General features: G+C 48.3%; 1 protein-coding gene across 1 annotated transcript in view; it reads right to left on the reverse strand.

The window, feature by feature from the left end:
* Positions 1-5,170: 5,170 nt before the first annotated feature.
* MTCL1 (microtubule crosslinking factor 1) overlaps positions 5,171-16,584 on the reverse strand; it is a 152,363-nt gene continuing 140,949 nt past the window's right edge. The window contains exons 12-14 of the mRNA XM_036244612.1: positions 15,706-15,737; positions 10,588-12,127; positions 5,171-5,584 (exon numbers count right to left, since the gene is read on the reverse strand). Of these exons, the coding sequence (XP_036100505.1) occupies positions 5,390-5,584; positions 10,588-12,127; positions 15,706-15,737 (1,767 nt within the window). The 3' untranslated portion in view covers positions 5,171-5,389. The remainder of the gene's footprint in view (positions 5,585-10,587; positions 12,128-15,705; positions 15,738-16,584) is intronic.

The following is a 16,584-nucleotide window of genomic DNA, read 5'->3' on the forward strand; positions in this document are numbered from 1 at the left end:
CCCTTCTGGCCTGTATTGTTTCTGTTGAGAAGTCAGCTGAGAGCCTTATGGGGTTTCCTTTGTAGGTAACCTGTTGCTTATCCCTTGCTGCCTTTAGGATTCTGTGTCTTTAATTTTTAGCATTTTAATTACTATATATCTTACTTCAGGCTCTCTGTGCTTCTTGGAGTTGAATGCCTTTTTCCTTCACCAAGTTAGTAAAATTTTCTGTCACTATTTCTTCAAATATATTCTCTAACCCTTGCCCATTTTCTTCCTCTTTGGGGACTCCTATGATGCAAGTGTTATTACATTTCCAGTTGTCCCACAGTTCTCTTAAGCTGCCTTTCTGTTTTTTAATCGTTTTTTCCTGTTTGTTTTCTGATTGGTTGGTTTTTTCTACCCTGTCTTCTAATTCACTGATCCAGTCCTCAGCCTACTCTACTCTGCTGGTTAGTCCTTCCAATGTGTTCTTAATTTCTGCTATGTCATTCTTCATTTCCACTTCGTTGGTTTTCAGTGTTTCTATATCTTTACTCATGGTGCTTATGCCCTTACTCATGCTATTGAGTTTCCTCAAGATCATGTCTCTGAACTCTACCTCTGATAATTTGCTTAACTGCATTTCATTTAACTCATCTTCGATACAGTTCTCTTGTTCTTTCATTTTGGAATTGTTTCTTTGTTTCACTATTTTTGCTATCTCAGTGGGTTTTGGAGCCTGCCAAATTTTCCCTGTGGTTGTTGGTGTTGTACTGTTTGTGGCTCCCTCTACTGGGTTTGGATGAGCCTGGGTGGGCCCACATTAGACACCACTGTCAAGTCTTACTTTCCTGGGTAGATTTGCAAGCCTAGGAAAGGTTCAGTTATCCTCTACCTTTTTCCTGGTGGCTAGTAGTCTCAGTTACTCAGTGCCTTGGAATGTAGCCCTGCTGTTCTGCATAAGAAGATTTCCAGAGAGTGGGATACATCCTGTCTGTTAATGAGCCTCCATTTTTATTTCTTTGCCTCACCTGGGAAAGGCTGAATCTCTGAGGGGTGGGGCTGCTGCTTTTCCCCACAGCTCTGGGAAGGAGCACACTGGCCACTGTCCTTTGTGGCCGCAACTGAGCCAAAACTCTGAGTGCCCTCCAAATCTCGGGTGTCTCCACAGAGTTCCAGCCCAGTCTGTCCTCCCTCTGCCGTAGCCTCCAGGTGAGTGTCTGTGGCTATTTAATCTCTCTGTCCTTGCTCTCTGGGCTGTGCAGCAGGCTTGGTCTTTATTCCCCAAGGGCACTGCTCACAGCTAAGACTGCTGCTGTCCGTGGGCTCCCAGCCCGCCACCCCCTCGTGCCTCTGCAGATCCTACCAGTGTCCCTGGTTGTATGGTCTTGTCCTGTTGCTTTTCTGTTGCTTTTTTTCTGTTGTAATTCCCATTTGGTCCTGGGAGATCTTCTGCGTAGCTTCTATTCATTCCACCTCCATTTTCACATCCTCTAAGCCTATCTTGTGCATAGCTGGGTCTCACAGGCCTTCCTGGTGCCCCTGCACCCTGCAGTTCCCGCGGGTAACTGGATCACTCAGTCCCTTTGGGGACCCGGCTCTATGCCTATGTTATGGGCTGCTGGTTCGCACAGGCCTCTCTGGTGCTTCAGCACCTCGCAGGTCCTGCTTGTAACTGGGTGGCACAGTTCCTGTTGGGTCTTGTACCCCCACAAGTCCCATGGGTCACCAGATTGCACAGTCCCTGCTGGGTAGCACAGGAGTCTCTGGTGCCCCTGCACCCCACAGTTCCAGAGGGTGGGCAGCTGGATTGCACCAGTCTCTCTCAGGCTCCAGATTCCCACTGGTCTTGTGAGCTACTGGACTGCACAGGCCTCTGTGGAGCCCCAGGTCCTGCTGCTGGCATCTGGGGAGTGCTGCTGGCCCGTGGGGCTCAACTACTGCTCAGCTTCTGCTGTAGTTTGTGGGGATGGGTCTGAGCTGCTTGTCTGTGCTTCTGTTGCCTGGGGATGGATGTCTGCTCCCCAGCCTCTGTTGCTGAGGGTATATCTAGACTCTGATCTGGTTGCTAGTATGGGGGATGGTGCTGGGCTCCAGGCTGTCTGCGGCTTCCAGACCAGCATTTTGGGAGCTCCACTACTGTGCACTGATCTGTGTTGACACAGAGTGTCCACTGATCGGATGGTGCCAGGTGCGCTGGTGGGCTCGGGTTGCTGGGCCCTAGCTGCTCCCACTGCCTCCTCCCAGGGAAGACCTGGGATCTTCCAAAATGGTGGGACCTCCCTGAGGCACAGGGAGAAGCGCCCTGATGGGCTGCTTACCAAGGTAGCTGGCTGCTCCCGTCCACAGCACAGGACCTTCTGCTGGGCTCTGCACTGCTCGGGTTTGGTCGTCCACCTTCACGTCCACTCCTGCCTTCACATTTAAATCTTGCTCTTCCTGTGAGGTCCAACACAAGCCCTTTAACTTAGGATTTACACACTATTTTTTTTTTTTTTTTCATTTTGTTTTTTGTGCCTGGGAATTCCATCTCCTCCAATTAGACAGCAAGTTCTCTCTGATGACCAGAACCTCTCCTTACAATTCTAGGGTGCCCCACAGTTGTAAGCAGCTCTCACTCTCTTCCATGCACCCTTTCCCCTCCATTCTAATGGTTTCCTGGTTTTCCTTTGCTAGGCTAACCTGTCAGTACTGGGCTCAGGGCAAACGTGTGAATTAAAGCAGACCCAGGAGACTCATCAGTCCCGGGGCTTCTGTGGGAGCTACTGGGAAGAGACCCCCTTTTTCTAGGAGTGGCTACACTGATAGGAGCCACTGGGGACCATCAATGCCAACTCCTGGGATGCTTGTCTGAGAACAAAGCCACACAGAGGAGAACGGAGCCAGGAGACAGTGCAGAGTCCTGATGGCTTTGTTTGAGGCTCTGGGTTGTAACTGCCCTTGTTGGCAAAGCTTTTTCAGTTATGGGCACCAACAACTTTCCTTCATGCTGCTGGCTGGTTGCTTCCAGCTGAAAGGATGTTATTGTATCTTCCAGTATCTCCCCTGGGCACAGGGTAGGCACACAAAAAATTGTCAGCTTGTTGATAGTTTGTTTGCAGCTATGTCTAGGGCGATTAAGTGGAATATTTTTTTGCATTAAGACATTGTTATTGTGATGGTAAAATATAATGTTTACCATTTAATCATTTTAAGTGTGGAGTTTAGTGGCATAAAGTACATTTATTTTGTTGTGCAACCATCACCACTATCCATTTCCCAAACTTTCTCATCATCCTAAACAGAAATCTGTCCCTACTGAACACTAACTTCCATTCTTCCCTCTCCCCAACTCATGCTAACAATTTACTTTTGTAGTTTATGAATTTGACTACTCTAGGTCCCATATAGTAGGGCAAAAATAGGTTTACAGTTGAGTACTCAAAACACAGTTTATTCTTACACTATTTATTATTGTATTATTTTCCATATGAACTGTACACCTGTTTTTGCTTCACCCTATATAAGTAGAATCTTACAATATTTGCTATTTTTATGACTGGCTTATTTCACTTAGCATAATGTTCTCAAGGTTCACCCATGTTGTAGTATATGTGAGAATCTCCTTCCTAAGGCGGAATAATATTCTACTGTATGTGTAGACCACATTTTACTAATCCATTCATCCATCAGTGGACACTGGGGGTGATCACCGTCTATTGTAAATAATGCTGCTGTGAACATGGATGTACAAATATATATTCAAGTCCCAGATTTTAATTCTTATGGGTCTATAACCCAGAAGTAGAATTGCTGGATCATATGAAATTCTGTTTAACTTTTTAAGGAATCATCATACTGTTTTCCAGAACAGCTGCATCATTCTACATCCCCACCAACAGTGTGCCAGGGTTCCAACCAATGTCTCTACGTCCTTGTCAATAATTGGTGCTTCCCATTTCTTTGGGAAAATATTTAAAGATAGAACTGTGATAATGCTTGGGATAGAACCTACTCTATTAGCCTGTCTATATAAGAAAATGTTGAGTTAATGAAACATTAAAGCCATAAGATCTGGCCTAAAATAGTCCTTTATGGACTCCTAGTCCATCGAACACGTCTCTGGGGGGGGGGGGGGGTGTCTGTTCTGGAGCTGCCGGCCACTCCTGCTTTCCCGAGGAGGGAGCGGGACGGAGCTGGGCACATTCTGGTCTGTGGATGGTCAGTTTCTTCACACCTCCACACTCACCTGCTTTGGCTTTTTCAATAAGAGTGAAGTCACCTTTTTATCTGTCTCAGGGCGCTCTCACGGTACAGCAAGCTATGTCACCACGCATGCAGCGCATCTCTGTTAGATATGTCAGCAGCTGGTGCCTTTCACACGAGCTCCCTCTCCCGAGGCCCCTGGTGACAGCCACCTCCTCTTGAGCGTAGGAAAGCTGGAGGGCGTGTGGCACAGGCGGTGCGAGCAGGCTGCTCTCGGAAAGGCTTTACTTCTGCTCCATCATCGGCTCACGCAGGCTCGGGGCACCGTCCTCTGTTTCAATTTGGTATCCTCATGACGTTTTGTAGTATTTTTTCTTACACAGAGAATTTTGAGTAAACACTGCATATTGCCAGTTAATCTTTTAATAATAATTTAAAAATGCCATTGCTATTGTATCACCGATGCAAGAAGACAACAAAAGTACAGTACGAGGGAATTTACAATGTGTCACGATGGGACAGACGACTCACACTTGGGTGATGGTGAGACCACAGCAGTATGTACATGCACCCCAGTGCGTCAAACCCAAAGACGTGCAGGTCGAGTACAATATGTGGATTATACAAAGAATTTGGTAAGCCCAGCTGAGGACTCTGTACTTTTTCCAAAGTGCTGATAGGTGTCCCCTCCAGTATATAGGGTATCTGTCTTGTCTATTGGCTTCCTGACTTTTTCACTACAAAAAGTTCACTGAATCAGACAGTCTGAAGTTTTCTTAAAAACCCAGAACACTGACAAAATAAAATTAACTTAAAACACTCTAATTCAACGTGGAAATAAACCAAACCAAAATATAACAGTGCAAATTTAACAGAGAGGCAGTCAGTATTGAGAAAGAGGGTGTTCAGAATCTCTTAAAATGTACACCTTTAAAACTTTTATTTTTTAAATTTATTTATATCTTATTTACCTTTTTAATATATTGTGTGTAAAAAAGATGAAGACAAAAATAGTTTTCTGAGCTATGAAAAAAATTAAGTTATTACAGGCACATTTACTGTTTCATTCTAGAAACATCTCAGGTTCACAGGTTGAACATTCAGCAGCTGTGTTTTGTAAAACATTCTTTGACCTTGGGAAAAATAGATCTCTCCTTTGGGCAGAGTTTGGTTGATGATGATGGTGTGGTTATGCAGATTACAGTGAGTTATTCGGTGACAATCCATGCACACCCGCATCACGTCACTGGTGCAGCTTCTCCCCCGGCGGCTCCTCATCGCCAAGCTCCTCCCAGGAGGCCGGGTCTCCGAGTGACTGAGCCAATGAGGCAGTGGGGGAATGTGGGGCCCACCGGGATGGAGGGCGACGGTTTGCTGGTCTCTCGGGCCTGGAGAAGCAGGGTTCTAGGGACGGAGCTAGTGCGGAACAAGGTAGTTCCTTCAAAGCCAGAAAGAGAAAGACAGGGTTACTCAGACTGACAATCCCTCCAGGGGGTGATTTCCCCCAAACACACTTCTCGACAGACTCAAGTTAATGTAATAGACCAGGGGCAACTACTGAATGCTAATTTATATTTTTCTCATGAAGAATAAGTTAAAATGGTAAGTAAAGAATTCAACATAAATGATCAATGATGACAGTAATTGGAAGATATCAAATTAGGATGAAAAATGGCGAAGTCATGAGATGGGTGTATTTACAGAGCACCGTGGGAATTGGGCTGTAGCATATAGGACGTGGGAAAGCCACAGGCCACATATGGTCTACACAGGCCACGTGGTCATGTTCTGACCCAGTTTTATCCCATCATTTTGGCCCTCCTGAATGATCTATTTAGCGACAATGACAGTCCTAAGAGGACAGCCTCCCTATGCCTTGGTCTGTTGAGGGCCCATGATTTCATCCAGCTGTATTAGAAATGAGACTCACCTTAAAACAAACTCTGCTACTGTTTTTTCCAAATTGACTGGCAGTGGGTAAAACAAACTCTCACAACATGAAAAAATGCTGCTGGCAGAAATTTTAATTTAGGTCTGGTTTTCTTTAACAACTCTTCCTGGCAGCAGCATTTTAAAACGTAGACGCAGAATGTGCTTATGCTTTCATGTTGCAGGCCCCACACCATCTAAGATAGCCTCCAGCATGGGGCACACCACCTGGAATAATTCTTCTCAAGGACCTTAGTCTCCACGACAGGAACATGGCGCCCACACTTGGAATTTGCTGGCACAGAGAAATGTGAAAAGCTGTGGCATGAGGAAACAATGAGTTGTTCTACAAGGTGGGACCCATCTGCCCAAATGATGCTCAGACAACAAGAAGCTGAGGTGGTATACCACTGCAATGAAGGATGACACAGAGCAGACACCTTCTGAGCCGTCAGGAAGTAAGTCTGAGTATTTAAAGACAAGTGACAAGCAATTGCAAAGATCAGAATGAGGAATGTTTTGTCAGCCAAGCAGGGGAGCAACGTAGGGCATAGTTATCAGCTGTGTTGAAGGACAATATGACGAACAAGGTGACAAGGAAGGAGATGGAAGGCAGGACAAGAGAGCGACAAAGTGAGGGAGTTGCTTCTCTGGGGGTCAGCGGAGAGGAGCATGAACACTGGAGACTGCTGCTGAACGTCCCCTGCCTCTTCTGTGGTTGGCACTTTATATAGTAACAGGGAGGCCCAATCAGCAAGGCATGTGTGCTAGCGGAACCATGGCAACCAAAGATACCTTGCCTGGGAAAACCTCGTCAGTCCTGAAAAGCTAAAATGTGAACTAAGCAGGGGACAGTTGTGTCCTTACCTCACCTCAGCTCAGGGCACGGTTTGGGAAATCTTCTACTGTTCTGTCTTTTGATGTCACTGCTCCTGGTATTGTAAGAGTCCGTGTGTGCTTGTGTTGTGTATGAGTGTGTGTTGTTTATGTTGTGTGCAAGTGTGTTCCCGCCTGGCTGATACCAGGTGAGAATGGGCTTCCGTTAGTTCTGTGCCACTTCTGCACTAGCACCTGTTTGGGGACTCCTCTGGAAGGGACGTCGTGTGGCCACACCAGCACACACCGCAACCGTGCTGTCCTTTCCTGAGGGGCCATGGCCGTGGGTATGTGGGCTTCGGTCCTTGGAGCATCTCTAGTCTTAGAGAGACAGTGTACTGGGTGCTAAGCGCTTCAAGTTGAGATCAGTGAATGAGCTAGATGGGTAATTATGTCCTTGATTAAAAAGAAGGCTCCTATTTTCTTATGTGCCTCAATTTGGGCTCTGGGTCAATTCTGAGAATATTTTTTGAAGCAGGAATGACTTCTGTTTATTCAATCAACAAATATGTATTGAGCACTTACTAGGTCAACTATGGTGACCACTTGGAAGGACAAGATGTATTTGCTCTTATTCCTTCTAGTGAGGTTGTTGGGGGGAAAGGAGCCCCAACTGTATTAGGGTCACACCTGACACAGCGTATGGTAGTGACACGTGCACCAGACACCCGTAGCAGGTCTGGGCTGTCTGGGAAACGCTTGGCTCAGAGATCCCCACAGGCCAGAGCTGTGCCACAGATAGTCCCCTTTCTGGCCAGTCTCTACCCCTCTGAAAGCACACTTGCTGCAAACTGCACAGGAGAGCAGACATCTCAGCAGGATTTCTCCTACCCGCGAGCTTGTCTTTGCACCGAGCAAAGTCGGCAAAAGGGATTGTTCAGGCCGTCGGTCTGTCCCCGAAGACGGACCCAGGACCAACAGGGACAGCTGCCTCTGCAGAGATCTACCTGGGATGGTTCCGCCTGGTTTCTGAGTGCCAGAGGCCAACCCTGAGTGACACCAATGCCCTCTCCAGAAAGTTCGGAAGGAAGGACGAAAGCACTTACGGCGTGAGGCAGGCAGGGCTAGAGTCCCCAGGGGGCAGTTAGTAAGACAGTTTGGTTCTGGACAGAACAGACAGAGAAAGAAAAGAAAAGCAAGTAGGTTGAGAAGTATTTTTTTTAAAAAAGAACAGTAAAGCTTTATTGTCAATAAGCCAGGTGCCAGCTCAGGGACAGCTTTCAGAAGCATAAGGTCCCGCGGAAGCGGCGCTGCGACCCTGGGCACAGACCTGCCCTCTGCCTTGTCCGGAGAGGAGGGCTCACTGTGAGCCACAACAGGCCTCTCCCTCCTGATTTCCATTCTTCCCTGAGGTGCCCTTTGGCCCACAGAAAGCTGGAAGTCACAGGACTCTATTATTTGAAAGGAAGCATAGAACAGCCGGTTTTAGTCACAATGATCAAGTGACCGCTGCTCACACTAAAAATGTCTCCTCCCATTTTCACTTAGACATGGGAGAGAAGAACAGAACTACGTTTCCAGACTGTTGTCATTCTCCACACCAGAGCTCCTCAGCGCTGGAACGGGTCAGCGGCTCCGCAGCGGAGTGTCCTGCTGTGCAGGCCCCGGCAGGGTCCCTGTGCCCTAGATGTCCGCGTGAACATTCAGGGAGTCCCCAAGAGGCCACTCAGCAGGCTGGGAAATCAGAATCACTTCTGGTGATTTTGGAATGGAAACCCAGAACTACCACATAATTTATGGAGTGATGAGACGGGTTCTCTAATATAACAAGTCAATTCAGACCAGAAATGATTCCAGTGGAATCTGGAACAAGCAAAATTGCAACCATAAAAAAGAGCCCATGACATTGACACAGTGCCAAGGAGTGCTCAGGCAGGTTCTGGACCCCTGAAACTGTGCTGAGGTCCCATCAACCTCCCAATCATTTCTGAAGTAGCAAACACACCAAGTGAGAACAAAATCTAAATAGACACTTTACAGGGAACCAAAGGGCACCGCTCTGTACTGATAAAACCACTTCGCACCTTAGAGCTGTGATTCAGTCATGAAACCATTCTTTATATTATCATACATTGCTTGGGGCATTTAACTCAAAGCATTTGGTTCCTAAAAACTAATTTCTATTTAGTTTCTAATATAAATGGACACTCCAGACTCAGCCAGCTAACGCTCCGGGACAAAGCCCTGACTTGAACGGGTTCCTCCTGAGCCCGGAGAAGGCAAACGTTCAGCAAACACCGTCCGCAGCAGGGAGCAGGGAGGCACTTACCTGAGGGCCCCAGGAGGATGGGGAAGCAGACGCCCGCAGAAGACATCATCTGTCCCCTGAAGACACTCAACCACAGTATCTGTTCTTCTCAGAGCATGTAAACCACTCTATGACCAAGACTCGCACCTTTGGGACATGTGGGCCAGGGTCAGGTCGACCACATGACACCGCTACTTCTGCAAGTCACCAGCAACTTCACGGTTTAATCTAGTTCAGATTTAAACTCTCTGTTTTGAGTGAAATACCCCTTGGTGGGTCAGCCTGAGAACCTGACCAGACTGTTCCCCCTGTGGGACAGAGACACCCCTTTCTGTCTTCTCACTCGCGAGGCCCAGGCCAGGGTGGGCGGGAAAGCAGCGGGCAGCCCGGAGCGTTTCTCCCCTTCCCTCCGACCCTCTCCACCTGCAGGGCTGCCCTGCCTGGGGTATGCTTATGGGTGTCTGGACGCCACTGGGGTGGACGCTGTCCATCTGGGCTACTGGGGAGTCAGGGCTCATGGTCAAGTCTACACACGGGATCCCTCCTGAACAGGGACTGACCGAGGGCGGGACTGTGGGGCGGCATCACTTCTTCCCCGCAGCATTGTCGTCAATCAGGCTCTGCTCTGTTTTGCTCATTCTTAAAGTGGAAATGGGGAATGTGTTTTAAAGTGGTGTGGTACAAATATACCATGTGTGGACATGCATCAGAACAGAATTCAAGGTTGACTGGTTTGAGAATATTGTTAACAGGGATATAATAATCACATAATAATGTGATAATATGTGATGCGTAAGGGAATAATAATCATCATATTGCATGAAGGCAGGGTTATGACTGTATGTTTGCCCCACCTGGTTTGATTACTAGGGGCATTCATGGACTCAGAGACGATCTGTGAGATGCAAGCCTGCTACTCTGCTCTGAGGCCAACACTGGGATCCGAACACTGTAGGGCCTCGTGAGGGATGTTCTGGAAGCCACTTCAAAGCCTCCCCACCCCTCGTGCCGTCACTCAAAGATCTGGAGCATGCAGAAAGCCAGCATGACTCTCCCATACTTCACACACAGACAGGCCTAGGACACAAATTAATCCAGAAAGATGGCAAATTACGACCCCTAGTGAAAAGTCCGGATAATCAGATCAGCAGCCATCACTTGGCCCAGAGAAGAGAACCTGAATCCCTTTTAAGAAGTAGCTCAGGGTCAGTGTTTGCCTGTTCCATTCTCCCATAAACCAGGGATCTCCCCAGCTCACAAGAACCTGTCATGAACCAGAACGCTTGAAATCAAATGACCTAGTACAATCCCAGGTTCAAACTTGTTTTTCCAACATTTGAATGGAAGAGCTGGTAGGGTGAGGATATGGAATACTCAGCTTTCATTACCTCGATGGACCCTGGTTCAGCTTTTACTGTTTCTCCCACGTGGCTGTCACTGTTAAGACTTGGGAGGCTGTGGGGGGCCTGCTTCCTCTCCTCCTTTAAGGCATGCTCCAGTAGCTTCTTGTTGAGGATCCGGGCCACACTCTCGGTGAATGTGTAGCCGGGGGGAGCGGATAAGTCCTGCCTCACAGGCGTGCCCTCTCCCCCTTCCTCCCTACAGGGCTCTGAGCCAACCCCGATGGGGCTGGGGGACCGTCCCCGCGAACTGGGGCCAGTGTCCTGGCCTGGGCCCACCTCCGGCTGGGGTTCTGCTGAGCGAGACCGACTTCCAGCCCGTATCCCCTTCTGGAAGGGGTCCTGTACCACGGGGCTGTGGTCAATGATGTTGAAGAGGCTGGAGAGGCCATCGTTGATGGCAGTGTGCACGGGGCTCTCCCGGGTGGTGGTGGAGCGGGCCCAGGCTGACTCACTGCAGCCCTTCGGGGCCAGCCCCGGTGAGGTCCTGTTATTTGGCTGGTCAGCTTTGGGGAGGGACTTCCTGTGCAGCTTGGGAGACCCATACTTGGGGGAGCAGCATGTGCGTTCGAACTTGGCCTGCACCTTCTCAATGGCAGGAGCCACCTGCCTGCTTCTAAGGCCACGGGATGGAGATGATGCGGGTGTAGCACCACCCCCTGCCTTTGGTGTGAGACACTTGTGGGGGCTGCTGGTGATGGCACCACCACGCAGGGCTTCGGTCTGCAGGCCGACGCTAATGGTCTGGATAGTCTGTGTCCCAGTCGTCCGGGACCCGTTGGTCTGGCAGGCCATGTCCTTGACCAGGGGCTCGGGGGAACTAGAGCAGATGGCATTCCTGACAGAGAAGGCCACCTCCTTCATGTCGTCACTCAGGTTCCTGGACATCTCCAGACTGTGCAGTGGGGAGGTGAACCCCAGGGGGGTGCAGAGGGTGCTATCAAGGGGGTGTAGCCCTCCCTCCCCATAGTCTCGGGGCTGCCTGCAAGGGGCACAAGGCCACCTGCTAAGCATGTGTTCTGAGGGGCCCCCCTTAGTGTCTCCTGGGCCCCCTCTGGCTCTGCTTGTAGAGAACGGGCCCTCGGGCTCCAGCCGGCCCGGGCTCTCACCACCTGCCACCGACATGCTGTCCACCCTGCGGACGGCAGGGGGGCTATGCAGCACCCGCACCCCAGACGGCTCGGTGCGCACGTGGCTCCGCAGGGGCTGCTTCTGGCAGTGCTCTGGGCTGGTCATGGTGTCTGTGGTCATAGTGACACTCGTGGTGAGGTACCAGGAAGAGCCGGGGAAAGGCTCCGCACTGGCCTCACTCCCTGCCCGCCCCGCCTCGGTCCTGTCTGCCCAGGGGTCTGGGGGCCTCTCGTCCCAGCTCTTGCTGTTGAACTCCTCGATGTACTTCAGATCGTCAGGAGACAGGGGTGGAGTGATGTCCTCTTTGCTGCTGGCAGTGGGCAGGCCTTTCTCTGGCAGGAAGGGAGAGACGTCCATCAGGCGCTGGAACTCAGACATGGAGGACACGGACACCGCCCTGGGAGAAGTGGGAGAGAAGATGGGGTCAGCTGCCCACCAGCCAGGAGCCCGCTGACCCGCGACCCCTGACCCAGCACAACACGCGTGTCCCGCCCACACAAAGGAAGTGCTTCTTTCGTGTCAGTCTCTACCTGAACTATTACAACACTTTCCAGCTGTTCTCCAGTGCTGAGCTGGCCCTGCAGAGGTTTAATGGGCTTTTCATGGCTCTAGAATTGTTCCAGGAGCATTGTATTGGTCAGAATGTAATACAGCCAACCCTCAAATACTGGGAAAGTGGAAGGGTGGGGCTAGGGCAGGCCTGGCTAAGCTCCAAACCCACTCTGGATGTTAAATTTCAGCCTGTGGTGCTGCACAGGAAGAAGGAAAGCCTGGCTGTGGCCTGGCCTCTCCATCTACTGACCGGTGCTTCAGTTCCCAACTCACTGGGAGTTTCCATCGTGCCAAGCATTATGTCAGGTGCTCATGCTACAGACTCGAACACACCACAGTCCCGATCCAAAGCCAGCTAATGGTATGGGGTGAGGGGAGACACCACAACAACATAATCATGATCTGAAGTCTTTTTCATCCATTGTCCTCATCCTCTATTGACTTGAAGTACTAACCATCTCCAAAGGCCAAATGGAAGATGTAGAAGAAGGAAGGAAAGTGGAACATGTAACCAGGTTGGCAAATACATTGCAAACACCATTTCAAACGAAAATTCCATCTGGCCCTGCCCAAATCCACCAATGGGGCTCAGCTCTCCTCTCCCATCTCTGCTGCCTCCTTTAAGTTACGCCTTCTCTTTGTTCTTGCTCCTCCCATATTTCTGTACAAGAGGAAGATACCCACAGGCACAAGCACACAATGGAAGGTGAAGACAAATGAGCTAAAGAAATAGCCAGTTTTGGGTAAGCTGTGAATTTGGATGTAGAATATAATAGCGCTTCCATTCAGTATAATTCAGTATATTTGACAGGAATTTCTGACTGCCTCCTAGAGGCCAGGGCAGGCCCTGGGACAGGTGCTGAAGATTCTGACATGCTTAGACAGGAGGTCGCTGGAGTGCTCGGGCAGCTTGTCAGCCCACCCATGGCAAAGAAGTGGTGGCCAGGAAGGAGGCTTAGGGCTGGCCATGCCTGCTGGCTCGGGCCCTGGACCCTCTGGCCTGGAATCCCTCTGGGAGGGGTGGCAGAGACATAAGGTATATGCACACTCACTGTCTCTGCAACTAGACCACTTTCCCACAGGACCTATTACTATGCACTTCCCTCCAAACAGAGGCTTGAACACTGAGGGCTCTAGACTGGCCCAGGCCCTGCCTAAAGAGTATCAGATGAAGTCCACGGGCCTCTCCACTATAGGATTGATTAATGATGGTGAGGCCAGAATCGGGGTCTGTGTACCACATGGACTGGGCCACAGAGTCAGTGAAGTTCCCGCTGGCTTTGCCCTCACCCTGGGGCACATGCTCTGTGGCTGTCACCATGGGGCAAAAGACCAGGCTTTCCATCTTGGTATTTCTCACTGAAGGCAACAGTTGGCAGTATTTTTGTTGTTGTTAGAAATAATCTACAAACTGTCCAATGCCCTCTGAATAATAGAAAGCTGGCTATAACAAGTGCTGGAAATAAATGTATAGGTCAGTTTGCTACTAGGGCTTAAGTTTTCCTGCAAGCATAGTTTCCTTCCTCTTGACTCTGGTCCAGTCAAGAAGCTACTGAATTAATAAGGAGCTTCAGAACACTGTGGGCTGGATGGAAATCACGGAACAGAGGCCAGGCAGGGAAAGGAAAGGCACTGCCCTTAGCAGCATACAACGCGAAACAAAGCAATAACTACGAAAACCAGGATGCATCTGGAACACGTGCAGGCCCAGGGAGATGCAAGAAGAGAGTGCGGAGGGAGCACACGGAACCGCTGGCAGCGAGGGAAAGGGAATGGCGCGGAGGGCACGTGCACTTTCTCACTTTGGACGTTTTGGTATTGATTACATTTTATAAGCCTGGACTAGTTCTGAAATTAACAGAGCAATTAAGAGAAATAATAAAGAGCTGCCGTGCACGAAGGAGCTCTGGGAAGAAAGGAAGAAAGTGAGAGGATGTATAATAGCTAAACTGTTTATTCTGTACCAGGAATTGCTTTATGTGTATTAACACATGTAAGCTGCAAAGAAATTGAAACACTTCCTGAGGCACAAAGCAGTTACAACTCACCCAGCGTCTGGCTAGTGGGAGGCAGAGGTGGATTTGAACCCAGGCCATTTGGCTCTTGGACCTGAGCTCTCAAGTATTTCCCTGTATCATCCGAGAAGGAACAGACAAGACAGAACTTGAAGAACAGAAACGTACTACAGGCAATTCTCGATTTTGGATGAATCCGGTAAAGGGGAACATGGGAAGGAGAAAGTAATTCATGGACTTGAAATTCATAGAAAAAACAAGGATGAGGAGATCTGAAAATACCAAATGGCCCAGAGGAGAAATTTCTTGTAGTGGAAATGGTACATATTCATCTATAAGGAAAAAGGCTGTGTGTGGGGCTGGAGAGGGAGCTGTTATGAGAAATCTGTACATTCCCTTCAAATGTATATTTTTAATGTTTAAATTAAAACAAACTTGCTATATGTCATTTCAGAAATGTCCCATCACACATATGACCTAAAATATGTGATTAGTAACATGAACAATATCAACTACTTTATATCTACTTCAAGGATTATTGCCAGGAAATAGTTTAACAAATCCTGCGAACAGAGCTCTTAAATGTATAGTACAGAGATTTTCAACCGGTGTGCCGCAACACTTTTTAAAACGTGCAATACCTAACTATTCAGTCAGGGGCACTGATGCCTTTCCCCTTAGATTGTTAACTAAAAACATGACAACAGCCAACACTACAGCTGTCCAGTGTGAATGAATCAAAATCATACCTACCATTTGGTCAGATCAGCAAAAAATAAAGTATACTTTTTGGTGTGCCACAGAATTTTAGTAATTAGTTTATGGATATCATGAGACAAAAAAGGTTGAATATCACTGGTAGAGTGTAATGTCTCATAGCCTATCAAGAGGGAGTTTTTCCAGACTTTAAGTTAGAAGAGAGGAGTTTCCATGAGCTTTTCAAAAACTATTTACCACAATCATTCCTTAATATACACAAGACATAACTACAACTGCAAAGTTCTTACCCTAATATAATACACAAACACAGCATGTCTCTGGCCTTTTTGTTGTTAATAATAAAAAGTACCATATTTCTTATTTTAATGTAACAATAAATTTCACTACAGTGTTTACCTTGTTGCTCTATAAATCTTGCCTCTTCTTCCTGGAGCCTCCCTTTCCCCACCCCCATAATTCTCATTTTGATTCATCCAAGGAGGGCTCTTGGATAGTAAATTTTATGAAATCTTAAAAAAAGAAATACCATATTTATTAAATTAAAAATAATAAAGCAACTACTTATTCAGAAGTTTATTTTAAGTCGTTTTGAAGAGAGTATTATAATAGGCCACAGTGATGAGCTGGAATTTTCAGACAAGAAGATTTTATTTTAGTCAATACTGTTGTTTTCATCAATCTTACTTACCTTTGAAGATTTCCCTTGTGATTTTCTTCTTCCTACAGAGAAGAAATAAGTTTGTCTGAATCAGTTAACACTACTGCCTAGGACCCGTCGGTGTGCTGAGTGATGCGCATTGCTCCTCTGCCCTAGAAACACCACTGAACATGTATACAAAGCCAAGCGGTGGTCGGGAGTGCTACTGCCCCTCAGTCCTTAGAAGTACAATAACAAAACCATAATCCATAGTGCGATGAGGGGTTGGAGCTTCTGAGGTCCAGGGAGGAACTCACACAAATAAGGAAAACTGGCTGTAAACTTTGATACACTCTGTCATGGAGAAAGTGGTGCTCCGGTCCTTCCTCAAAGGACTTGGCTGACTGCATGAATCGCAAACCTCGCTTTGTAATGACCTGGATACGTGTGTGCGCGCACGTGTGTTTGTGTGAGACAGATGGAGAGAGAGAGAGAGGTGAGAAAAGGAGGATAGGATGACAGAGTGAGTTAGAAGACTGACGTCCCTTGGTCTAAGCCCCATTACAGAAGTTGGTTTGATATCCTTAGGCTTGAATACTTTCTTAATTTTAAACATCGCCATTTGGAGTGAGAAAAGTGACGTCTGCTGAAGGAGGAGGGTAGCTGCACTGGCAGAGACCAGCATGAACACAAGCTCCACGTGAGAAAACACCCTGGAGCTGACATGGTCTCGAAGGAACAAGGATCCTAGCCAAGCCCCCGACAGGGAAGCTGATTTGTCAGCTTGGTAAACAGCCTGGTGCACTTCCCCACAGGGAGCATGGTCAGTATGGGGTCCGGTCCCCTGCAGGGCTGGCACCAGGAAGGCCTCCTGACCCTGGGCTGCCTTCCTGCCACTGTGAAATGGGACCACCCGAGATTGCCAACAGA

The sequence above is a fragment of the Molossus molossus genome, unplaced genomic scaffold (genome assembly GCF_014108415.1).
Source record: "Molossus molossus isolate mMolMol1 unplaced genomic scaffold, mMolMol1.p scaffold_m16_p_6, whole genome shotgun sequence".
Classification (NCBI taxonomy): domain Eukaryota; kingdom Metazoa; phylum Chordata; class Mammalia; order Chiroptera; family Molossidae; genus Molossus; species Molossus molossus.